Source organism: Crocodylus porosus, unplaced genomic scaffold (assembly GCF_001723895.1).
Source record: "Crocodylus porosus isolate Cpor-Errol unplaced genomic scaffold, CroPor_comp1, whole genome shotgun sequence".
In the NCBI taxonomy this organism is placed as follows: domain Eukaryota; kingdom Metazoa; phylum Chordata; order Crocodylia; family Crocodylidae; genus Crocodylus; species Crocodylus porosus.
Window position 1 is genome coordinate 70,518,253 of NW_017728918.1, and position 27,306 is coordinate 70,545,558.

The 27,306-nt window shown below is 43.7% G+C and overlaps 1 protein-coding gene across 1 annotated transcript in view; it reads right to left on the reverse strand.

Moving 5' to 3' along the window:
• Positions 1 to 27,306, reverse strand: part of LOC109311860 (gamma-aminobutyric acid receptor subunit rho-2) — a 79,901-nt gene that overhangs the window by 8,701 nt on the left and 43,894 nt on the right. Inside the window, exons 3-7 of the mRNA XM_019537743.1 lie at positions 19,073 to 19,140; positions 15,903 to 16,126; positions 5,366 to 5,448; positions 2,933 to 3,073; positions 2,481 to 2,633 (exon numbers count right to left, since the gene is read on the reverse strand). Coding sequence (XP_019393288.1) covers positions 2,481 to 2,633; positions 2,933 to 3,073; positions 5,366 to 5,448; positions 15,903 to 16,126; positions 19,073 to 19,140 — 669 coding nt within the window. The remainder of the gene's footprint in view (positions 1 to 2,480; positions 2,634 to 2,932; positions 3,074 to 5,365; positions 5,449 to 15,902; positions 16,127 to 19,072; positions 19,141 to 27,306) is intronic.

A 27,306-nucleotide genomic window follows, 5' to 3' on the forward strand; every position in this document is an offset into this window, starting at 1 on the left:
CCCCTGCCACACCCAGTGCTCCTTCCTGCCCATGGCAGGGGGTCAGACTAGATGATCTGTGTAGGTCCCTTCTGACTCATTGATTCTATGATGCATCATACAATTTGCATCCCCTTTTTCAAAATTCTAGATCTGCTTATACCACCCTATACTTTAGCCCAGCATTTCTCAACCCGTGGGTTGTGACCCAAAAGTGGGTTGCAAGAATATATGAACGGGTCATGAACAAACTTTGAAATGGATGCTCCTATGAAGGAGAAAAACATGGGAAACCATGGCTTTTCCCTTGTAGGCTGGAAGAGATCCAATCTGCAAGGGGCTGCTTGGGCCCCCCATGTCCCACACACCCACTTGCCCCCTGCCCCTCACACTGGGGGCAGCAGGTTAGGAGTGAAAGGCACTGGATCAGGACTGGCCATTGATGTTTACAAATGGGTCCTGGTACAAAAAAGGTTGAGAACCACTGCTCCAGCCCATAATCCGGTGATTCACATCCAGGGTGCTGATGCACTGTGGGATGTGTTCAGATCCTTTGAAGGTTTCCTTGAGGTTTGAGGAGATAAATAGGGTAAAAGAGATAAGCTGATATGGTAAGCAGATAAGTGCTGGCTCAGCCTTATCCCTCCCTGGATGATACCCTACCTGGACTGCCTAGCTACTCTGCAAGGAAATAAGCTTTGTAATATATAAAGTAGTTTTGAAATCAGGTTGCTGCTCAATTGAGAAAAGTTATGCCGGGATGCCTTGAATCCAGTGGGCAGTGTCTCAAGTCCAGGAAAGGTTGCAAATCACTGCCATAGATGATAGAAATAATGTACTGTCTAGCTGCTTGCCAATACAGGACTGGTCCATTAAATTGCATTCTTGTGCACACTGGCCAGGCAGGATTTCAAATGTGATGGGACAGCTACTCCTTCCATTGGGATATTCTTTAACTCTTGGATACCTAATTTGGAAATGATGCTTGATCCCAGCCTACAAGGACTATTCTATAGGTTAAGGAAGTTGTTCATACTACTGAGTCAATTAGTCAGATTCTTCTTCTAGAAGGCCCCTAGTGATATGGACTCTTGGTTCACTGAAACAATCAGTTTGTCATCTTACTAATCAAAAAGCAGTTAATGACTTGATAACTGCTGAAGAGCATCTGATGTAAATAGTTTCCACAAAAGGCAAAAATCCTCCATGTGTGATCTAGAAAATGTCTTGCATGACATGCTGTGATGAAAAAGCATCATGTGCTCTACCCATAATTATCTATGGTAACAATAAGAGCTGAAAAGTTTTAAATGGCAGCAATTGTGCTTATCCCATATATTTGACAGATAAGCATGTAAGCATCAAAACATGTTTTGTTTGGTTCAACAAACAGAGGTAAAATGCTTATAGTGAAAATTAGAATGAATCTCAGTGTTTACATGTTTGCAAAAAGCCATCCAGCAGTTGAGTGCAAAGCCAAGGAGTATTATCTATGATTTTATTCAGGTCACTCTAAACTAGTAAATATTGAAAATACATCCTTTGTGTATCATTTCTTATCAGGATCTATTCTTTGTAAGTTCCATTTAAAAGCAGTTCCTTTCACTTGAGTGAGCTTTCTGTTGTCTCATTATAGAGGTTTGCATCTGCATGTAGCTCTAACAAACCATAGTGCAAACAAAAGAAGCTCCAACTGTCCTGAATTAAACAGCCTCTTATGGTCAGATTGTTAAAGATGCAGATGCAGACAGACTCCTAGTAGGATTTAGGGACTATGTGCAAAATCCGTACCAGCCCCTTCAGTCCATTCAACTTATGCTTAAAAATTAAACCTGACCAAGGAATATGAGTTAGAGAAACTGTGTTAGAAAAAACAAAATAACTCTGGGAACAGAGTGGATCTCAGGATTCCCCTCTCCCAGGGGACTGCTGTAATCACTAGACTACAGACGCAGGCTTCCTTTTGCTTGTTTCCCTGGATCAATGAATCTCGGATTGACTGATGCACAGTGTCTCAGCCTCAGCAAGAAGGGTGGAGTTTGCCCTCACATTAACTATAGTCTGGTGGACAGACTATAGGGCAGTCACCTGGGAAATGGGATTTGTGGGTTCTAGGCCCTCCTAAAAATATTGCCTTCCTTGACCTTAAATTTCAGGGCTGCGAGAGTGAGCCTTTAGCTAGAAATCTTGATTCTCTGGCTCAGCAACACTAATATGTTTTTTCTCTGCTTGCTTCTCTTTTAAAAAAGAAAAAAAAAACATTGTCCCCTCTTCTGCCCTGATTTTTAAAAGTAGATCAGGAGGATTTATCAATGATATAAAGAATGAATTCAACAATGAACAACAAAACAAAATATCAACATCAAATTAATTTAATAATCAGATTGAATAGATATTTATTTTCCTAAAACCTTTAAACAACAAAATCAAATTCTCTGTCCCACCAAATATTCAAATTCAAGGAGTGTATTATATTCATGGTTTTTGTAAATTCCTCTCACCCAATGAGACTCTGGCAGGTACTGCTCTGCGGTCGATCCAGAAGGACACCCAGGACAGCATGACCATCAGAGTGGCAGGGAAGTAGGTTTGGAGCAAGAAGAAGAAGATGTGGCGCCGCAATGTGAAGTTTATATACAGGCGATTGTACCACCCTTTATTGTGGGGGAGGGGAAACAAATGTCATTAAGAGCATCTTTTATAATTTGTAGAAGAGCAGCTATCTTTCTCAGCAATTCCAATATTTAAAGAGTAGACAATCCATAAACATGTATGTGAGCATGAACATCCTATATCCTACAGATCATTCACAATATAGACTACCCATAAGAATGGTTATTATTCAGGCAAATAACATAAATTTCATTTAGATTTCACCTTGTTAGTGTTTGAAACTGAACTAATATACAGTCATGATACAAAGAATAAAAAAAAGTTTTTAAAAGACTGATACCAGTGCTACTGTAGAAAGCAAGTCTCGAGGTAGTATGGAACTTTTGTATCAAAAACTGAGACAAAGAAATCTTCTCATCAGTTTTTAGAGATTCATTCCCATTTTTCCAATACAGCATCAGATCTTCATCAGTGTACGCATCTTAGAAAAAGAAAAGACAATGGAGCTAGACTGTTCTCACTGGTGGCAGACGACAGAACAAGGAGCAAAGGTCTCAAATTGCAGCAAGGGAAGTTTAGGTTAAATATTAGGAAAAACTCTCACAAGGAGGATAGTAAAGCACTGGAACAAGTTATCCAGGGAGGTGGTAGAATCTCCATCCCTGGAGATTTTTAAGACCCAGCTAGACAGAGCCTTGGCTGGGATGATCTAGTTGGGGCTGGTCCTGCTCTGAGCAGGGGGTGGACTTGATGACCTCCTGAGGCCCCTTCCAACCCTAATTTTCTCTGATTCTATGAGTCTATGAAATGGCTTCGGCTATTTTAAACGACCAGTATAAAAAGTAATCATGCCTGGATAAACACTATGATAATAAAATTCATGAATGGCCTTAGAACCCCATCCTGATTCGCTAGAGCAAGCTCAGGCCCAAAATAGGGAAATGCTGAGAGATCAGAGTAATAAGACAAAGAGTCCTAAAAAGGTTAGAAATGGGAATGGGAAACAACAAAACTGGAGTGGGTTGGAAAAATGCAGACTAATTCATCTGGGAAAAATTAATGCTTCTTTGAAGTGCAATAATGCCTGTCCTTCTCGTCACAGACCAGCGATGATAATGCACAATGGATTAACTAGAATCTTGACATGTCATGGACTATAGCAGCCAAAACAAAGTGCTATTTCATGGTATTTCTGGGAAATAATAGTTTCTCTTCATACAACTCTGGTAAAATCAAAGGAGAGTGGTACATGTCTGGCTCCTACTGTATCAGAAAAGTGGAGACAAACTGGAGGGAGTTCTGAGAACAGCAGCAAAATTGACTGAGGGCTGGAAGTATATGCATAATTATGAGGAAAACCATAGGAATTAACTTGACCAAATTTAGAGGAAGGGTAAGCTGCAATTATCTAAAACATTATCAAAAAGATGTAACTGAGGGTAACAAGTGTGATTAGAGATAACAGCATGTAAGTATTCAAAGAGTATGAATGAGGAATTATTTATTGCAATACATGAGTATAATTAGCGGTAATGGGATAAAATTTAATGGAAGAAAATGTAGGCTGAAACCCTGGGAAAAGCTCAGAACAACAGCCTACTAGGCTTGGGAATAGTCTGGCAAAGGCCATGCCATAAATTCTAATGAAGGCGATTAAGAATGAAAATAATTTTGTTTGAATGAGGAGTCCCACTGAGTTGAGCTGTGTTACCCAGGTTGAACTCACTGGGATGACTTGCATACTGTTGTGCTTACAAAATGAGGCCCATCTTTTGCAATGTACTTACTGTCTTTGAGCATAAAAAGTACCAGAGTTCAAGTATTTAATTAACATTATTCTAAACAATATTCTAAATATATGTTTTATGATATTATAAATAATGATATTATTGTTACGTTTTTAATTACATTTCTCCTCCAGCATTAACTCCTCTCTGTTGTCACCCAGCCAGAGCCAATCAACACAGCCAAAATTCTGAATTCTCCCTACATAGCTGTGTAGGCCTCACCAAGCCATAAAGGAGCACTCAGTGTTGATTCATTTTTTAGGTTAATGTGTAGGTGTCACGCATTAACCTAAACAGGTGTAGAATCAACCTATTATTAAAATTTCATGCACACACATATGCTGTCCTCCAAAAATAAGAACCAGATTCAAAGCCCATGGAGTCAAAGGGAAGCCTCTCAATCTGGTGACCAAGCCACCGCACATGTGCCACAAGTGGCACAGGCAGCTTCCGCGTGTGGCATCTGAGCTCCCAGCACTCAGAAGAGGGAGGTGCTCAAATGGAGGTCAGGAGGGGGCTTTGCACAGATAGGACAGGATTGGTGAGAGAGGAGGTTTCAGGTGTCACCAGGTTAATCCTTTCCTGGTCCTACAGCCACTGACAAACTCAGGGGCACTGGATGCTTACTCACCATCTAACACTGCAGCAGTTGCAGGGCCAGGGAAAGATTAACATGGTTCTTGGTGGTGACACCTCTCTTCCAGCAGCATCCTGGCCCCACTCTGTTCCACACAGCCAGAGGCTATGGACCCCCTGCCTCCACTCCAGTGCCCCAGGTGGAAGCTCTATCGGGGTGCCTCTAGAGGCGAGGGGACACAGTGGCACTCGGGGAGGGAGCATGACTTAACTTGTAGCATGCCTGCCAAAAGTTTTGGCCTGTACTACTTAAATGTCTTCTTTTTTTTATTCTGAAAAAGAGTGCTTAGCCTGAGCATGGAGAGTCAGCAAAGAAAGAAGTAATAGACATGAACTTGGGTGCAACATACAGCTTTCCAGCTCCAATGAACAAGTCTGAGTGTCCAGGGGAAATCGGCTGAAGTCCATGTTGCACATTGCTGTAACAGTGATCCTAGAAATCAAAAAAGGAACGGTTACTCGAGAGAAGCAGTAGTTCTTACACTCTGCAGAGTGTGCAGGAAATGTGTGACGCCGGCACTGCATAGTAGAGCTGTGTGACACTTTGGTAGCCAATTCAATTCAGAGGAGATTCAGACCGATTCGGCGGGCAAATCTCTGAACCCAGATTGCATTGGGAGACCAATTAAAAGGCCTGAATCAAATTGGAAGCCTCTGAATCAATTCAGAAAAGATTTGGTGCCGCTTTGGAGATTTGGCCATAAACTAAGCAGGCAGCAGTCCTCAACCACGCTGGACACAGCTGCCTCCAGCTGCTAAGTCTGTTGTGGTGGGCCAAGGGGGCAGGGAAGGGGCATGGGGGGAGGGACAGATCAATGCCCCGACAGCGAGGGAGGGACTGGGGCTGGAACAGGCTGCCCAGCTGAAACAGGGGGCCATGGGCAGGCTGTCCCTGAGGGGGGCAAAACGTGGTGACCGCCCCATGCCCTGTACTTTGGGGGGCGCTGTGGAGCCAGGCAGAGTGGCTGCAGCAACCCCACACTGCTGGCGGCTTCACGTCTGGTTGCTCAGCACCACCCCCTGGCTGCCGAACCCAGCACCTCCAGCTGCTCAGCACCCCCCTCCCTGCCATCGAATCCGTTGCTGACATCCTCATGTCCAGCGGCAGGGCCCTGCACAGGCTGATTTGCCCCAGACCCCGCACCCTGCTTGGGTCACTTCTGGGAGCAGGACTCAAAGAGAGGGGTGGGGGGTGCAGGATGCAAGCACGGCAGTCCTGGGAGCAGGGGTTATGCCCTGATGCCATTTGCCCCCTTCTGCCCAGAGCGAGTCCTGCCTGCATCTCACCCCGCCCCAGCTGGGCAAGCAGCAGCAAGGCAGAGCCCCCGCTCCCAGTGCTGCTATGCTTGCATCCTGGACCCCGCCCTGCTCCAGCTGGGCAAGCAGCGGCAAGGCATAGCCCACTGCTTGCCCACCTAGGGCAGGGGTGCATGGGGTGCAGGTGCTGCTGCCACTTGCCCAGCCAGGGTGGAGGGGCATGGGATGCGAGGGCAGCAGTGCTGTGAGCAGGGGCTCTGCCCTGCTGCTGCTTGCCCAGCTGGGGCAGGCCGCAATGCAGGCACAGCTCGCTCCAGGCAGAAGGGAGCAAGCAGCAGTAGGTCATAGCCCCCACTCCCACCACTGTTGCACCTGCATCCCATGCCCCTGCAACCTCCTCCCTGAGTCCCACACCCTCTGTCCTGACTGGGCAGCTTTTCCCAGCCCCAATCCCTCCCTCACTGTGGGGGCATTGATCTGCCCCCTTCCTCCCCTGCCCACCACAACAGATTTACCAGCTGGAAGCAACTGTGTCCTGCATGGTGAGGACTGCTGCCTGTTTAGTCTATGGCCAAAGCTCCGAAGCGGCACCAAATCTTCAGACACAGTTCAGCTGAATTGAATTGGGACAATGATTCAAATCTCCAAATTGGCCAAATCCAAATCCGAAGCAAATACGTGCCGCTTCGCAGAGGCCTACTGCATAGATGTAGACAACATCTGTTGACTTTAAAACAAGCAATTACATATAGTGTTAGCATTAAGGCCCCAAGAATATTCCTAGTCAGCTCAGAGGCTCAGCTTCTCAGGACTGGACAAAGTGTACCATGCCCAACACTGTGATGCAGCAAAACTGGTTATATACCACATCTGTGTTCTCCTGACCACCATGGTCATTTTCATAGTTTCATAGATGTTAGGTGCTGGAAGGAACCTGACAAATGATTGGGTCCAGCCCTCCTGCACTTGGGCAGGAAAGACTGCTGGGATCAGATGAGAAGAGTGCGTTCCATGGCACATGGCTGGATAGCTGCAGGTCACCTTTATTGTCAGCTGACATCACCGGGCAGGAATTTAATGCTAACAATAATAATAATAGTTTGATTATCTTACAGGGTATAACAATAAATTTTTCCTTATGATGTTGTTATCTTAAAAGTGACTTCGCTGGAATGGTGTTTTAGACTTCCTTATGTCCAGCTTTGATGAAGACTTTGGCTTCTTGCAGTAACAGGGACTGAGTGATGGGACGTGACAAAAGCACAATCTGGGCTTCTAATGCACAAATGAACAATACAGTTAGCAAGAACTCCCTCTCTCACACACACTTCAATTTATATAATGGTAGGTCAGAGGTACTCTTTCAGTAACTGATGAAACTTATTTAAGTCTGAAGGCTATTTATTATGGTAGAGAGAAAGACATTTATTCAGGACCAAATCTTTGCCTCTACTAAATTTGCATCTCAGCTATGGATATGTAACAACTCCAAGTTGAGTTTACAAATCTGAATCTAATCTGCCATAATATTATGTAATGCGTTTCCTGTCAGGATGCTTTTTTCCTGTTAAATGGTTTGAAATAGGCTCCAGCTTTACTGGTGACAAAGTCAATAGTTCTCAGTCATCACTTGAAAGTCAATAGACCTGTTTACACAGCTTGTGACCAGTTTCATGGTTCATTTCAGATGTTGATAAAGACCTTTGCACTGCTCAAAGGACTGAGAGGCAAAATCTGCCCTGATATATATATGTCAGTCACCCTAGTTAAATGCTGCATACCTTTATATCATTATAATATGCCATTTTCTTTCCTCAAGGTCACCTAAATTGTACCAAAGCCTGCAGTCATTAAAAGTTCATTAGTCAGGGAAAGCACAGTAACTCAACCTGTCAATAAGATATGCCCTCAATTAATATACAGTGTTGGCTAAGTGGCTGTCAATTCATAAAACACAAATAAAAGAATGATTCAGTAATTCAGTAGTTTTTTTTATATCCATACTGCCAAAATGCCCCCAGAGAGCACATGCACAGAGCCAAGGCATGCATTTACTTAGTCTTTACCTTGTACTTGACAGTATCATTAAGAAAATTAAATCAATGGGTCCAGTTATTTAGTCCACTATATACTGAAGCTGATGGACAATAGTTCCCAAGAAAAATACTTGTTTTCCAAAACAAATGTATAATATATCTGCACTATTATCGCTCTCTCTCTGCTGTAGTCTTTAATGTATTTATCTTTGCTACTCTCTTCCACAGGAACTTACTGTTTTCTGCATTTTGCAAGTAGAGAATGCAGGCTTTAGATAATTAGATCCATAAGTCACAGAGGTGTTGCCTAACTTTTAGGCAACTTGGCCCAGATATGCAAAAGAACATACTCATCTTAAGTGGACTTTAGGCAGAGTTTAGGACCTAAATCCAATAATGCAGTCCACAAAATCCCTACCTCGCCTATTAGACACCTTAGGGCAAGATTCAAAAAGGACTTATGTATTCTGCTTACACAGCTGGGTATGAGTTTCCTATACATTAAATGGGAATAGTTAAGTGCCTAGCATTGGGATATATTACATTCATCTAACAGTGCAGAGAGATGTAAGTCTTTCCAGCATTTAGATGCCAACCTGCAGTCCTCAGCTAGATGTGAAACTGAGATTCACAACCCAATAATCTATACCTAGAGAGATGTGCAAGTCTCCTTTCATGTACATTTGATTATCTCACCCCTTTCTTTTAAAACCCAGTCAGTGGTGCCTTCCTCCAAATACCTTATGGCTTTGGTACATATAATTCTAGGCAGCTTCTAGAGCTCTTAGCCCCTTAACCACACATTAACACCTGAAACTAGTTTTAAGCACACTTTAGGCAACTTAAAGTTATGTCACTCCAGGACAGACTTATCTCTGATCTGTGTTAACCAGCTTATGTTCCATTAAGATGTGACACAGATGACCTGCCCAACTTGCAGTTCTCAAGCATCTCAAGATGCAGTGTCCCCTCCCCCGCCTTCCTGTTCTGTGTAGACAAACTTTCCACCACCTGAACTCTACTGCCCAGCAGTGGTTCTAGTGCTAAATCAGCACCACCTCCAACTCCTGGGGGTATGACCTTCCCAGCCCCAACGGTGCAACCCCCTGAAAACAGCCTACAGAGCCCATTTCCACTAGCCAGGTTGCAGGACATGGTCAGGTCCAGGAGTGGGGTCTAGCAGGCATGGCGGGGAACAAGTATGGGGTTGCACTGGGTGCTCCTGAGCTGGGGTTTGCTTCCCAGGGCAAGGGCAGTAGCTCCCCCAAAGCCTCTTCCATCAACACTCCCACCTCCCACTCACCCTAGGAACATGAGACCTTCTTTGATTTACTTCCTCTTTCTTTTTAAATTCTTGTTTTTACTTCTTATTTTATCCTTCAGTAGCTGACTTCGTTCATTTCACCACCCTTCCTCTCACCCCCTTTTCTACCTCCCAGTTCATTACCCACCCCCATACCATTAACTTTTAGCCTGTCAGCTTCATGTTTGCACCACCCCAACCCATCTCTCATATACCCCCCACCTAGAGCAGGGATAGAAGAAGCCTGTCGTAGCAAAATCAGCCCTCCAGTTGCAACTCACAGCTATGGCTCCTAAATGGGCCCCTGCTTGCCATACTTCTAGTGGCAAATCAGAGCCATGCAAGTGGGGGGTGACAGTCAGAGAAGGCTTTTAGCATTACGGTGTGACTGCTCCAAACTCGAGCTAGCACTAACACTGGTCAACATTTGAGCAGCTCAAAATGCAACATGTAAGAAGGATTAGAACAATCACTGAGGAAGTGGGTGACCTGTGTTCTTGGAGCTCTTCAGCCTGAAGGCATGGTAGCTGATCTCTCTCACTGACCAGGAGAGTGCTTAAAAGCACCAGACTTCAAGTTAATATGAACCTACAGGTAAAAGAAAAGGTTTCACCCCTCTTGATGAAACCTGGTCACTGTGTAGAAAGGAATGTAAGATTTATAGAGCCAGAGATAGCAAGCAAAAGGGATCAGGACTGTGATATAGACCCTATCCTGGTATAACAAGTTCTGGGTTCAGGTCCTTGTTCTCTGCTCCCATCACTGTGTGTGCATTCTGCATTAAAAAGTCATTGGATAAAATACATTGATATTCCTGGCAGTATGGAAAGAAACCCTGGTCTCTCTTCTCATACCTGGGCTGCAGAATCATGCTCCCTCTTGCTTGATCTCTTTCTAGCCCCATGACACTTTCGTTCCTTTCTGCTCAGTAATCCATCTTAGGTAGAAGGGGTGGAGAACTTCCTCTCTCCTCTCCCCGCTATCTTTGAGTATTCCATAGCTTAGTGCTTACAGCACTCCTCTGGAAAGTAGAGGTCATTCATTCAAAAGCCCATGGTGTGTAAACTCTACTTCAACACGCCGAAATAACCCAGGTTAAAATTTTTAAAGAGAGGTAAATTAACAAGGATCAAACACCATGGTGTGTACAAACATCCATAAGGTTTGAAGTCCCTCAGCCCAGAAACCTAGGTCTCCCACTTTCTAGGTGACATTTCAACTATTAGGTTGTTATATAAAGGTCTACACAACCACTGAAATTTTTTTTTAATTAAAAAAGCTATGAGTGCTGACTCTGCCGTGAGTCCCTATCCCCTGCGCGCTCTCCCAGCCCCGTCAATGGCTGCCCTGCTCAGCCACAGCATCCCGACTGTTAAAAAAAAAAAAAGCAAATAAAAAGCCCTGACTCACCAGCTGGTGCAGCAGCCATCAGGGCTTCTGGGGGCTTGTGGCAGAGCCCTCCATGCAGCATGGGGCAGTGTGGGGCAGTGGTGATCCCCCACCCCACCAGCAGGAGTCAGTGAGTGTGGGGCTTTTATTTTTTTAAATAACTGGGACTCTGGGGCCAGGTGGAGCAGCCATGGGGGGGCTGAGAGAGCAGGCAGGGGTGGGGCCTGTTTGATTCAGAGAGTCAACCAATTTGGCAGCAGATGAATCTCCAAATCAGATTTGACCGAATCGATTTTGGGACAGTGATTCAAATCACCAAATCAAATCAGTCCCCCAGATTAGCTGAATCCAGATCTGAAGCAAATACTAGCCACTTTGTACAGGCCTAATTGCTACCATAAGCTGATAGCAATAGTGTCCACACAAAGCACAGTGGCCATGGACATTTCATTCAGAAGCAGGGCTGGTAGTGGTGTTACTGCCAAACTTCTGCATAATAGTGGTTAAGATACTCAGCAAAAATGCAGAAAGCCTGTATTCTAGACCCATGCACTCAGGGCTTCCCAGGACAGGGCTCTAGCCACCACCCTGTGGGCTGTGCTGGGCTGAGCCGGCATGTCTGGGAGGGTTGGCAGAGGTAATCTCCCCCTCTCCTAGGAAGCTGTGCCAACGTACAGCAAAGAATGCAAGATCAATTCATGCAGACTCAGAGAGGAGGAGTGTGACTGCATTCCTTTGCTCAAAGCACTGTCCTGGAGGGAGGGGTGGAACAAGCTTTTAAGACCTGCTTCCAGGACTGTTTCTGTATTTTGCATTAAACAATCATTGGAAAAATAGGAAAACCATCCTGACTGCACTGGTGTGAGGAGATTTGAATCGGCCTATCCAAATTTCCAGGTAAATTCTTTCTCCACCAGGCTACAATGGGATCCTGGTTTGAGGGTTGCTCAGTGTCTCCTGTAGATACTGCCTCACTTTGCATGAAACAAGTTAATAGACAATGAATCAGCATGCTAGAGAACTTGATCTTCATGAAAAGGGCCAACATAGTATCCCTCTTTAAAAAAGGCAAAAAGGAGGTTCCGGGGAGCTACAGACTGTTTTGCTTTACCTCAGTACCTGAGAAGTTACTGACTCATATCCAAAGGAAGACCAGTTGCAAGCATCTGGAGGAGGAAAGACTGATCACAAACAGCCAGCATGGATTTACAAAAAATAAATTGTCTAACAAACGTGGTCTCCTTTGACAAAGTAACTACTTGGGTGGATGAAGGGAATGCTGTTGAAATAGTGTATCTGGACTTCAGCAAGGCTTTTGACAACGTTCCACACAACCTGCTTAGAAACAAGTTGGAGAAATGTGAGCAAGATAAAACTACTATGAGATGGACAGATAACTGGCTCAATAGCCACACACAAAGGGTAATTATTAACCGGTTCATCTCAGAATGACAGGAGGTTTCTCATGGAGCCCCACAGGGGTCTGTCCTGGGGGCCCAGTGCTGTTCAATGTGTTTATTAACTATTTGGATGGTAGCATAGAAAGATCTTGAGCAACTTTGCAGATGACACAAAACTGGGAAGGACTGTGAACACACTGGATGATGTGTGTGCAATTCAGAAGGATCTCAAGAGACTGGAAGGTTGGACTAGAGCTAAAGGATGAAGTTCAATAAAGACAAATGCAAGGTGCTACATGTTGGGAAGAATAATTAAAAACACAAATATAAAATTGGTGACATCTGGCTGGATGGCAGCACTATGGAAAAGGATTTGGGAGTTGTGATAGACTACCAACTCAATACAAGTCTACAGTGTGATGCAGCTACACAAAAGCTAATGCAATTTTGGGATGCTTCCATAGAAGCATTAAGTACAAGACTTGGGAGGTGATACTCAGCACTGGCCAGGCCTCATCTGGAGTGTTGTAGGTAGTTCTGGGCTCCACATTTTAAAAAGGATGTGGAGACGTTAGGTATAGAGCAGTGGTCTCCAACTTTTTTAAGCACCAGAGCACTTTTTGACTTAAAGTGCAACCCAGTATCTACCACATGCCACCCTGATACCCCTATCCAGAAGGTCAGTCTCAGGGGGAGGGAAGTGGGGGGCAGATCAAGGTCCCCATGGTGAGGGAGGGAGTGGGGTAGGGGCAGGCCATGGGGTGAGTGGGGCCTTGGCCAGGCTGAGTAGTGGGAAGATTGGAGCCTAGGTAGCTTGCCAAGGGGTGCAAGGGGAGGTAGGGGCTTCTGCAGCTGTGCATACCCTGGCAGAGGCCCTCTACCCAGAATCTCATGAGCTTATGTTGACAACATTTTATAGAAAGCAGGACATTAGCTGTCATCGTTTCCCTGCTTTACCTGTGGCATGTTAGGTCTGTTTTGTGTCAGGGTTGACTGTAGTATTTTGTAGAGTTTAAATTATGGATTTTATAGGATGGTTTGGATAGGAATGATTCTGCCTCAGGCAGGGGGTTGGACTAGATGACCTCTGGAAGGCCCTTCAGCCCTACTTTTCTATTATTTTATGTTTCTCTGAAACTGCAGCTTAATGGGTAGGACACCCCTTTGGAATAGGGAAGTTCTCAGTTCTGATCTCTGGTCCAATTAATGTTTAGGTATTTTCTGTTGAGTCCCAGAATATCACCCAAAACCTTAAACAATCCTTTCCCTTGCATTCTATGTTGTTAAGATCAGGATTTGTACCTCCAGTATACATTTAAATGGTAGGCCATCAGCTGGACCTGATACATGTGCTAGTATCCCAGTGGGTAAGGTCTGGACTGCATGAGCTGTATTTGGACTGTGATATCATAGAATCATTGAGTCAGAAGGGACCTAGACAGATCATGTAGTCCGACCCCCTGCCATGGGCAGGAAGGAGCACTGGGGGTGGCAGGAGTCATAAGACCCCAGCCAGGTGCCTATCCAGTCTCCTCTTGAAGATATGGTTTGCAGCAGGTTACATATATAAATAAACAGCATGAAAACAAATCAACTAGACCTGGTATAGCCAATATTTGCTATTTTAAATATTTATCATTCTTTTAAGTTTGTTCAGCTTTGGCAAGGAATAACTTGCAATTGGCATTGGCACCTGAGACCACAGGATATCTAAGCAAAAGCATATGGCAAGGTACTCCATTTCTGCTGGGCAACAGCTGAAAGGAAGTATACTTCACTCCCTTTCTTCCCACTTCATTCTGTCACAACTTCATGACTAACTACTCTTTCACTTGCATTCTCTCCCTCTTGTCTCCATACTTTCTTCCACATAGGTCACTCTGCAACTGGAATTTCCTTCCTGACCTCATTCATATCGAACGGAAAGCATTTTTAAAGACCTGCTTAAATATAATAAGTGCTTCGGTTAGATAAGGATATACGTCAGTCCAGAAATGTTTTTCTGAATGCCTCATCACAATGTTTTTTTCTTTACTACTACTGGAAGTAGTTAAGGTATAATATTGTACATGCACATGTACATAAACAACCATGTTATCTGCTTTAAAAAGCCTATGTTTTTAACTTGATGATTGGTATAGGGCTCTCTAAGCAAAACTATCAATGAACTGTTCTTGAAATATAGAAACTTAAAGTAAAGTTTCAGGTGACATTAACCTACTAGTAATATATAATCCAGTATATTTACTCCTCAGGGAAGAAGGAACACCCTTCTGAATCAAGCAGATGCATTTTTTCTTCTTTTTAAAAATTCTTTCCATCTCCTGAAAGCCATTCTGTCACAATTGAGATAGATAAATATCAGAAGACACTGAAATGGTGCTAGTGAAACATTTGAAGGTTCATACTGAACTTGGGGGAACATAAAAACCAGGATTTTCTCCCCAAAAAAGGTCTCTTTGGCAGGTTTGGGATACATGAAGAACTCATGTTCTATAAGCGGTGTGTGTTTAGGCCTAAAAGACTTCTGAAAAACTTTCAACTCTTACCTGCCTCAAAGGTATTTTTCCTAAGCTATACAACCCATCTTTTTTCTTTTAAAGGAACCACAAATCCCTGACAAACTGTTGGGATGTTCCTTACAATTCTTTCAGCCAGTAATCTGCCTGGGAATCAACTGCAATAGTGCATCTTTTAGCAGCCACTTCCATCTCTGTAAACTGGTGAAATCTCAGAATAAGTTGGCCTATGTCCCAGTCTCGCTGGGATATTCCTGGATTCTGTAGGCTAGACCCAGCCAGTGGATCAAAAGACCCAGGCCAAAGTCTGACAGGGAGGTAAAGCATCATAGTGCACCAGGCAGGCACTGCTGCTTCTGTGCACATGCACATGGCACATCCTTGCTACTGCACAGCAGCAGCAATGCCTGCCCAGCCACCTACCTGGTGCACCGCTCTGCTCTGTTCTCCGCAGACTCTAGCCCAGGGCCTTTTGATCAACTGGCTGGGACCAGCCTATGGAATCTGGGAGTATCCCAGCCAAACTGGGACATACAGTCACCCTATCTATGCCACTCTGCCCTACTTTCTGCCTAACTACTTCTCCCTGGTTAAATCTGGATTTTGACATGCAAACTCTCACAGAAAGTAACAGCTTACTTAGGCAAATATGAGGCAAAAAAGGACATTTCTAGAGATCACCAGCTGCTGAACCATAGCTTCTAATTTAATTACAGATTGACCAAGAGACAGGTATTCCTGATCCACTATCCCTTCCTTTGCCTGTTGACGGTTAGAAGGATGGTTTCTTTGAGAGTGTATTATTTTATAGCTGCCTAGTATTACTTTCTTGCAACTTCTTTTCAAGCATCTGGTACTGGCTGGTATTGGTCCAGATTAATAGACTAAAAGGACCACTAGCCTGATCCTGTATGACAGTTCTTTTGGTCACTAAATCAGAATTATAACAGAGTGTTCGCAGACAGCTGAATTTTTGTCTTTACCTCATGCTATAAAGCACGTGACCATCCGGGAACACTCGCAGCATGATGTTGTCAGTGGTTGTGTCATGAATGAATGATCTTTTGGAGTGAACAAAGAAAACATCTGGAACCCAGATCTTCTTAACCAGTCTGCCATCAAAAGTCATGCTTTTGTTAGTGGTGCTGGGAAATGACAGGCGTTCATCCTTCCAGTAGTGTCTTAAGTATAGAGTCATAGTAAAATCCTGCATTAGAAGAAAAGAGAACTGTGAAGAAATGTGTCACAACAATGACTTTGATATCTGAGAGCCATAAGAAAGAGAACAGAAAGACATCTCAACCCCCTTTATCCCCTGCTCCATCTTAAATGCATTACTCAGCTTCTGATTTTTTGTGTATTTTCCTCTTTTCTCTGAAGTATCAGATAGCAGCCAGAACTGAAGGTGAGAGATCAATTAATTACGGTGTCCAGGTTCTTGTAGCGATACTGTGAAAACCCTTAGGTGCCTTGCAGTGTGTTTTGTTCATGCTCTCTGGGTTAAAGTGATCACAAGATTTGGGATCAGGAAGGAACTCTTCTCCCAGGTCAAACTGGAAAAGACCTTTGGGGTTTTGGGGGGTTTTTTCCCCTATTTTCCTCTATAGCACTGGGAATGATCCACTTCTTGGGACCATTGTGGTATATTGTACCTAACAAATTCCCTGACACTGCAGGGACCTAGAGCAGGGGTCGGTAACATTTTCCACTGGGGGGCCAGAATGACCCAGCTTGAGTCAGAGGTGGGCAAGCACTACAACCCAGATGCCACCACCACTCTTCCCCATGACCCAGCTGCAGTGTGGCATAGCAAAAGTTCCCTCTCTGCCAGTGTCCCAGGTGCCCAACTGCAGCATGGTGCAGGGAAGAGCCCCCACCACTGAATGCTGCCAAAGCTATGGCTGAACAGGCTGGGTCCAGAGACTTCATGGGCCAGTTCCTCGGTTATAGTGCCCTTGTGTCTCTTGCACACTTCTTATGGCACATTGCAGATTTTTGAGGTTATATTTTGTTTTGTTTTGTTTTTCTTGGGGGGGGGAGGGGGGAATAAAGAACCTAAGTTTGTCATGGGACATTAAGAGGTGCTTTATGGCTGTGATATGCAAAAGGCTTTTTCTTGTGGACCCTTCTGGATAAAAATATATGACATGGTTGCCAGCAATTACAGGTAATTGGATTCAGTGACTAGGTCCTTTTCAGTCATACGTTTGTGGAATAATCTGTTGCTATATACTAATGTCACTCAGATAGATTAAATTTATTCCCTTTCAAGCACATTTTTCTTCCCTGGACTAATGCTACCAAAGAACAGTTTCCAGCAGAAGTGAAGTATTCTGGGAAAATTCACCACCCATGCATTTCATATGTTAGATTAAAAAGTAAGATAGAGAGAAAAGAAGATATCCATATACTTCCACTAGAAAGTTGTTAATACGCTATTCTAGGCTCGTTGCAAGTATTTCTTAGAAGGCATCAATGAAGATCAGTCATAGGAGAAAAGTAAATGCATGCCAGTCTACCCACTGCATTAGAAAATGTTTTCTGGATCCTGACAACGTAATATTAAAGGAAAATGGACATTCAGTGTACATAAAAAAGCAAAAATCTGTTTCCAATTAGCTAAATTATGAGCCTAAACATTAAGCAAGTTATCCTAATGAAAGAACCAAATTATTGCCAACATTAACAGAATGAGGGGACTGTTACCCCTATTTTACAAGTAAATAAATAAAAATTCCATTTTAAGCTGGTAGGGGTGGAAAAAAGCAAACCCTACAGCAGCACAAAGAAAAACATCTGTTTCTGCTGTTGACCTCAACCTGTCACCTGCAGCTTTCAAAACTGAATAACCATTTCAAGCTTAGAGATAAAATACCCATTTGTATTTATGTTCCCAATTAAGCAAGATCCTACAAAAGTAACTTCAAAAGTCTTGTCTGCCAGGTCTTGGACAAGAGCAGTGCATGCTGGGTTTTTGTTCCTAATAAGTTATCACTAGTTCAAAACCCTACAAAGGGCTTGTTTCTACTTGCAGAATGGCAAAGCAGATCACCTGTAGAGCCACTCAGATGTTCTGCTGCTCAAGATGATAGGTTTACCATGGAGATATGACCTCATAGAAACTGTTTTGTATTCAAGCCATAAACACTGTAGAGTTCAGATTTTAAGTTAAACCCTTGTCTTTAACTTTGTAGATTATACCTAGACACTGCACTGCATGGTGCATAAGAGGAACAGTGAGGAAGCGGGTTAAGGAAGAGTAGAAATAAGAAGATGCTTCTCCTTTTTCCTCCTCATTTATCCATTTCTTCCTGCCGGTTTTGCTTCCTGTCTTTCTCACTCATGTAAACTCACATTTACTAACTAAAGGAGGCTGACTTGGTATCTCACTGACATACACATACCCCCTTTGTAGCCAGCAGCACCTTGAAAATTGTTGCTAATTGATATTTGGATCCACCTTCTTTCTTAAAGACAAAATACAACAACAACAACAACTATTAGTTGCAACTGAGTTCAGCACCAATACATATCTCTAGAGTGGCAGCACTGCTGACTGAAACCCAATTATCACCAGTGAAAACTCAGCACTGGAAAAGGCAGCTCACACTTGCCCTCACTGCCCCAGCCATGTGCATTTGAACTGGATTAGAGGACTCATAGAGATGAAATAGTGGAAAACAGCTTTTTTAGTTTATGTCATCAACTAGCTCTTCTAAAATTCCTCATAAATTCACATATTTAAGAATAGATTTTCTGGCTCCATAAAAAAGGAGAAAGTAAATAGGACTGTCTTGAATCTCACAATATTTTGTTTTCAGCCATCTAAAGTCAACTGATACAAATTCTTCTATGGGGCATAATGAAAAGAACACTTCAGGCAGCTGTTTATATTTTTGCTTGCTACTTATACTGCATATATCACTCTTGTTTTCTTTCAAAGTCCTTTTTTCCCCTTTACAGTTCTTGTCTTCTTTATTTGTAGGTTAAATAGTGACCGTTTGGACACTGCACATCTTTATTAAGTCTCTAGCTCTGATTACATGCCTTTCAAACTTGCAGCATTTGCCTTCATCTAGAAGATAAACTGAAACCTAAACATGTGATTTTCCTTGAGTAGGAATAATGGAGGCTTAAAGAAAGTATTACATACCATATCGACCTCAGAAATACTGTCCAAGCTTTCAACCTGTACATCCACCCCAACTGGAATTGCAGGGCCTGTGATAGAATGAGATTTAGACATTTAAATACTGTCCCTTTATATCATCTAACTTCAGTTAGTTTCACAAAATAGTGTTCAAAACATTTTTGAGCCTATATTGTATTTTTTTGGTACTTCAGGGTCTATGGAGAGGCAGACTGTGAGCAATGAGCCAAACATCCCTCTAAACACTAAATCTGCTTCTTGTTTCCATGCCCCAAGCCGGGATGCTATGAGCGAAATCCTATTCCACTAATTAGTTGCCTAAGTGTGATTTTATTCTACCCTGCTTCACTCTCTGAAAATCATGACTGTAAAGGTGGTGGGCCCTCCGCCCCATCACTGCTTTTGGTGATTCAGTCTTAAGGTAAAGATGAGAGGACAATATAAAAGTAAACAAGATAGCAGTTTTGTAGGGGCTCAGACAGGGTGGAATAGCATCACACTTGGACACAATTATGAGTGGGTTTAGAATTGGCTCCATCATCCATAGCTTTAGTGAAGCACTTTAGAAAGATTCCCAGCAGAACAAGTTCATTCCAAATCATAGCTCTTTATGTTGAAATCCAGCCCCAAAAACAAGAGCATAATAAGGAGAAACCATAGTCGCTGTGATCTCACGGAGTTTTTCATTCCCTTTGTTATCAGCAATGAGACAAGCTCTATTAACCTTTTCTGAATCTTTGGGAACTCTTCATCATTTTCTTTCATATGGCCATGTTTTCTTTGCCTGTCACCCAATGATTATTTGGAGATTATTAAAAAAGAGTCAATGATTTTTCAAAGGAATTCTAAAACAAATGGTCAGATAATCCACAAAGAGCAAATAAGCAGATATCACTCCATCACTAAATCTAACGCTGGTATTATTAGACACTATTTATCCCAGTATCATAGTGGGCAATTGCTCACATGAAGTAAATCCCATTTAGGCTCTATTTTACACCTTATACTTTCATAGATTTTTTTTTTCTCTGTCTTCCCTTCTTGTTCCTTTTTTCACTGTGGATAATGTCCTCTATCTACCAATTCTCTCCCTTTCTCATGCAAATCAGAAGAGTTCCAACCAGGACTGAGAAAGCCCCACTCCAGAGGCCCCAGTAGATTAGAAACATCAAAATACATTAGTCACAGGAGGAAATTTAAACAAGTCTCCCACACGCTGGCTGAATGCTCTGAACGCTGGGTTTAGGAAAGAGAATCATCACCTCTTTTTCCTCCTCCAGCATATTTGTTGTTATGCAGGACCTTTGAGAACATTTACTGGATTGGGACCTGCAGGCCAGGTAGCTAAATCCTCAGTAGAAATAAGGCATGAATGAATGGGAGTTAAGGTTGGACTACTCTGTGGCAGTCTACTCTGGATGCGGCAGTGGCGGGTCCCTGCAAAGATGAGACTGAGCATATCTCACCTGTCCTTCACCTGCCCGCACTCCCTGACACTCCAAACCAGAATTTGACTATCGAGAATGCTCTGGATGTTGAAGACTGAGAGCACAAAAGTGGGTCCAAAGGGATAAGCCAAGAGTGATTCACCAACAACCATATTTCTGGGTCTGAATCATGCCTGCAGAGGGAGGTGGGCAAGGTGTGCTTGACACTTTTTGCAGCAGGACTAATTGCCACCATGGTATAGACCAGTGGTTCTCAACCTTGTTAGGCTCAAGGCACACTTTGGGAATGTCAGCTCTTATCTTGCATTCATTTTTTGACCACAGAAAAGTAACATAAATTCTTCTGTTGCAAAGAATGCAAAAAGACCATAGCATGCCAGAATGGGTTTGACAGAACAGATTCCTATGTGAAATCTCTGGGTTTATCTGATGAACGTATGTAACAACCTGCAGGTTCCTTGGAACACAAGTTGTAGAAGGGATGATCCAGAGGCTGACACCAGGAAGCTCAGTGTATTTGAAGAATTTCACAATAGCTCTGAGCACAGGCTGTACTGCATGGCTGCAGAGCACGCAGCTCTGCTGATGAAGATCCAAGTTCTTGAAGTCCAAATGGAGTCCCTTTATTATTGCACACAGTGCTGTGCATGAGACAGCGGATGAGAACCACAGCAAAGAATGTGTGATTTAAAGCATCACCCACAGAGCAAAGGGAACAGACAAAATGAAGGGACTCAGCCCCCCTGCACATGTGGATCTCCAGTCAAAGAAACTGGCAGCAATAGAAGGAAGAGCTGATCCTGAACACATGGCAAGCAAGGATAGAAAATGAAAATAAATGTTTTCTATTACCCCACTGAGACAAAGGACAGAGAAATGAATGGACCACCTTTACCTGAGGAGTCAAATACATTACAGCAGCTGATGAAGGCTTTTAATATGTACTTTGACCCCAGAAGAAATGAGACTGAGGAAAGATAGTTTTGTTTTTTAACCCAGAATCAAGATCCAGAACAAGAAAGAGATCATTATATTACAGGGCTGAAAATATTGGCATCCACATGTAATTTTGGGAACATAACAGACTCCCTTATTAGAGAGAAAATTATTTATAGGACATCCGATCCTAAGATAAGGAATTTTTGAGAGCAGCTAATCTGATTCTGGAAAAATGCATCCAAATTTCACAAGCAGCTGAATCTTCTAAGGAAAGAACTAAAACAATTGCTGGTGTAGAACAAATACACAGGTGCAATTTAAAGGGACCCAGGAGGCAGAACAAAGATAGGCCAACTGGGAATGCAGTCCCCAGGCTCCAGTGCTGGTACTGTGGGATGCAGCATGCTTGAAAAGAAGGGGGAGTGCTCTGCTTATGGGAAAAGATGCATGGGCTATGGGAAACATAACCATTTTGTGTCTCAGTGCCACAACAATCCCAAAAGAAATAAAGCCACAATACATTCAGGAGGGGAGGACAATTACATTTTTGATAAGGAAGATGAGGTCTCCTCCATGACTTAAGCAGATCCAAATACTCTGGATATACATGCACTACAGAAGATAGTCACTAAACAACCTTGCAGCTATGTTAATATGGAGCAACAACCAGTACAATTGTGGAGCCAGCTGCAGTGTAATTCCTGCAAAACTACTCAGCAGTAATATCTACTAATATCTACAGTAATAACTACTCAGCAGATTAGACAGACATGAGCAGATACTGGTGATGTACAGTAAAACAACTATACAAGCAGTGGGTAAATGCAGACCATCAATGCAAAATCCGTGGAACAGAAAAAATCACCTGGAATTCATAGTGGTCAGCACTGAAGAATGCACTGAATTAGTGCAAACCATAGACCTGATCTCAGTGCAACATCAGAATATCCTTCACATGAGACAAGAGGAAGGAAGTACAGATGGTCCTTGGCAGATGTTTTTTAGGAGTAGAAAGATGTATTTCAGGGAGACAGACACAGAGAAGAAAAGCTCAAGTTAGAAATAGGCCCACAAATACAGCCTATGTTCTGGCAGTCTTACTGAGTACCATTAGCCCTGATGGAGCCACTCAAAGAGGAACTAACAAGCCTAACAAGAAGGGGCATTATCAAACCAGTGAAAATGAGCACCAGTGAAAATAAGCAGCCTGGTAGTGATAAGAAAACCATCTGGAGAACTGAGGATCTGGACTGATCCAAAACCTCTGAACAGGGCATTGAAAAGAAGCCATTATCCATTGCCCACTCTCAAGGACATACTGCACCTGAACTATCGAGGGTAAAAGTGTTCATGGTTTGTGGTGTAAAAAATGGGTGCTGGCATATTGAGTTAGATGCATCCTGACTTCAAACTTATGGGCAGGATCCTCTGGAAAGTCAGTCTGATGGGGAGAGGAGTCCAGGAGGGCTGGCTGTACTTTAAATAAGCCTTACTGCGAGTGCAGGAACAAACCATCCTGATGCACAGGAAGACTAGCAAGTATGGCAGAAGACCAGCGTGGCTAAGCAGGGAACTCTTCAGTAAACTAAATCACAAAAGGGAAGCTTATAAGAAATGGAAACTTGGACAAACAACTAGGGAGGAGTATAAGAGTATTGCTGGGGCATGCAGGGATGAAGTCAGGGAGGCCAAAGCACAATTCAAGTTGCAGCTAGCAAGGAATGTTGTGAAGGTTAACAAGAAGGGTTCCTACAAGTATGTCAGTAACAAGAGGAAGATGAGGGAAAGTGTGGTTCCTTTACTGAATGGGGGAGCAACTTTGTGACAGAGGATGCAGAAAGGCAGAAGTGCTCAGTGCCTTTTTTGCCTCAGTCTCAGCTCCCAGACTACTGCACCAGGCAGCACAGTTTGGGAAGGAAGTGAGCAACAGTGGCGAAAGAACAGGTTAGGGACTATTTAGAAAAGCTGGACATATACAAGTCCCTGGGGCCTGATGGGATGCACCCGAGGTTGCTGAGGGAGTTGGCTGATGAGATTGAACAGCCACTGGCCATCATCTTTGAAAATTCACAGTAATTGGGAGAGGGCCCAGATGACTGGAAAAGGGCAAATGTCCATATTTAAGAAAGATAAAAAGGAGGCTCCAGGGAACTAAAGTCCAATCAGTCTCACCTCAGTCCCTGGAAAAATCATGGAGCAGATGCTCAAGGAACCCATTTCTAAGCACTTGGAGGAGGAACAGTCAGCATGGATAAGTCACAAAGGGTAAGTCGTGCCTGACCAACCTGATTGTCTTCTATGATGAGGTGACTGGCTCTGTGGATGCGGGGAAACAAGTGGATGTGGTATACTTGATTTTAACAAGGCTTTGATGCAGTTTTTCACAACTTTCTTGCAGGCAAGCTAAGGAATTATGGGCTGGATGAATGGACTATAAAGTAGATAGAAAACTGGCATCACATGGAGTGCCCCAGGACTGACCCCTGGGGCACGTTGTGTTCAATGTCTTCATCAACGACTTGGAAGATGGCATACAGTGCACCCTCAGCAAGTTTGTGGATGACTCCAAGCTTTGGGGAGTAGTAGAAATGCTGGAGTGTAAGGGCTAGGATTCAGTGACCTAGACAAATTGGAGGACTGGGCCAAAAGAAATCTCATGAGGTTCAACAAGGACAAGTGCAAAGTTCTGCACTTAGGACAAAACAATCCCATGTATTAGTACAGCCTGGGGGCTGACTGGCTGTGCAGTAGCTCTGCAGAAAAAGACCTGGGGGTTACAATAGGCAATCAGCTAAATATGGGCCAGCAGTGTGCCCTTGTTGCCAAGAAAGCTAATGGCATACTGGGCTGCATTGACACGTGTGCTGCCAGTAAGTCAAGGGAAGTGATTATTTCCCTTTATTCAGCACTGGTGAGGCCACATCTGGAGTACCATGTTTATTTTTGAGCTCCCCACTACCGAAAGGATGTGGACAAGAAAGAGAAGCTTCAATCTCATGATATCCCAACATGACCTTGGGAAGAAGTTGGGAGAGATCTGTTTGTGTTCAATGACAGAAACTATGTGGTCACATCAGATTATTACTCCAGGTTGTGAAAGGTAGTCTATCTCAAGGACACTTAAACAAGTACAGTAATCAGGAAACTGAACACACAGTGCCAGGTATGGCATACCCACTACCTTGTATTCAGATAATAGGCCCCAATATACAGCAGAGGTATTCAAAAGATTTAGCACAAAATGGGAGTTTGAAAACAAGACTTCTTCCCTAGGGCATTGACAGAGCAATGGGAAGGTAGAATCAGCTGTCAGGATAGCAAAAAGGCTCATGGAAAGGGCAAAAAGGATGGATGTGATCCTTATCTGGCTTTGCTGAACCATCACAATACCCCTCTCAGGGACTTGATAGTAGGCCAGCCCAGATACTGATGGGGTGAAGAACCAAGACACTACTTCCCATGAAGAACAGCCTCCTGCAACCAGATGGGGGAAAAACAGGCAACACACGGAGGCTGTTATTAGAACAGCAGGACAGACAAGCAGCATATTACAACAGAAGAGCTAAGAAGCTGGGGCAGCACGGAGAACACAGCTCTTATAATAAAGATCCAAGTTCTTGAAATTCAAATAAAGTCCCTTTGTTATTGCACAGTGCTGTGCATGAAATAATGTATAGGTGTTCCCACACCTAATACCACTATTATGCAGTACCCTACAGCATCCTTAAAAGGATCTCAGACCACCCCAGGGTGCCTCGGCACCAGAATCACTGGTGTAGACAACCCTGTAGAAACCTGTGGCTCTTTGCTGATGGAAATTTAGGAACCTAGGAACTTAAACACCTCTAGGGTTAAGTAGCTGCTGAGTGGGGTTTTAGGATCTAAAATTTGGACTTGTACACCTGCAGTAGCAGTTAAATGGCATTTAGGGGCTCCTGTACGTGTGCCCAGTGCCTGCTCCAATGCATTTTAATTAAAATGCATCAAAGCAGACTCAATTAACTGAGTCTGCTGGAGTGTGCTAACTAGCATGCTCCAGAAGCTTCAGCACTATGTGAATTCAGTGTCCCTGCACTTCAAAATGATGGTGGGGGTGCTTTAACTAAAGATCATTTGACAAGCTTTATTTAAAGTGCCTCTGCCACCATTTTGAGGCACAAGATACTGAATACACATGGTGCTGCAGCTCCCAAGAGCCTTTCTAATTAAAGCACCCACCCCCACACACTTGTAAAGACACATTAGGTGCATAAATACTTTTGTGGAACTAGCCACATAAGATCTAACCACATCTAGTGCATCACCTAGGCCAATCTGGATTGTGATCTTGATCAAGGTCTCTGATTACTACTCATTTTCCCACAAAAAGAAAGCATGAAATTTTGCAAATTGCGCATTTTAAATAAATCATAATTGCTCACAGTTGCATACATATCATTTGTGTTCAGATGCTAGCTCTGGTGGATGCATATTGGCACAATTAGAGAGAGGGCCACACACATTTGTTTGCTGCCATTTGGGTGTTTGGTAGATTCTGTCCTCATAAAAAAAGATTCTACTTGGAAAACTGACTCGTGTGACAGACAGAGCTGCTCAGAAATGTCCAGCCGAATGTTTCTCCATCTGACAATTCCAATGCATTGAGATTGATGCACCCTTTAGAAATGTATCTTTTTTAATGAACCTTCTGAGCCAAACCAGGCACATTGGTGATGGGGTCCTGCCTTGTTCCCTGACAGCTTGCCAGCCTGGTCTGTTCCTGGGCAGTCCTCAGACAGTCACCCAAGTCCCTGGGCTTTCAAGCTCTACAACTCCCTGGGCACTTCCTTTCTCTTCAGCAGTTTGGTAGGAGGGTTGCAAAGGAGACAGGCACCCAGAAGCCCTGGGGAGCCTTGGCTCCTAAGCTGTCCTCAGCACTTACTAGGTGAGCTACCACAGAGCTAGTGCTCTCAGTGATCCTGGTCTGCTACAGAGCTAGGGAGTCGAAGGAGCTGGCACTGGAACCGAGATAAAATTTGTCTCAAATTCCCTTCCAGTTAGAATGTGTGACTGTCCTTCACACAGAGCAGAACTTTGAAGGCTGTGTATCAGACAACTCAGATGGTGAGGAGTAACTTATTTCTCTGAAAACAAACCAAAAGAAATCCTCAGATAATAAATATAGCTGTGCTGCAAAGGAAGAGGAGAAGAGTTGAAAATGAGAAAGTTAGCAAAGACTGCTCTCCAACTCTGTGGCTCCAGAGCTGTGGCATGAAGAGCACTGTGGAGTCTTTGGAGAGCTGTGTGCTGACATGCTGACACCCTTCTCCTTGTTCCCAGGTTTCACAGATTTCATAGACATTAGGGCTGGAAGGGACCCTGAAGTATCACTGAGTCCAGCCCCCTGCCCCAGGGCAGGAAGTCAGCAGGGATCATAGGATCCCAGCAAGATAAGCATCCAAATGTGTCTTGAAGGCATTCAAAGTGGATGCTTGAACCACCTGCAGCAGCAGTCTATTCCAAACTTTGGGGACTCGGACAGTGAAGAAGTTCTTTCTTATGTCCAGCCTGAAACAGTTGCGGCAGAGTTTGTGCCCATTTGATCTTGTCATCCCTTGGGGCGCTCTGGTGAACAGATGTTCCCCCAGATCCTGATGACCACCCCTGATAAACTTATAGGTGGCCACTTATAGATCTCCCCTGAGCCTGCGCTTTTCCAGGTTGAAAAGTCCTATGGCTCTCACCCTGTCGTCATGAGGTCTGTTTTCCTGACCTCTGATCATGCGCGTGGCTCTTCTCTGGACTCTCTCAAGCTTCTCTACATCCTTTTTGAATTGTGGAGCCCAACACTGGACGCAGTACTCCAGCTGC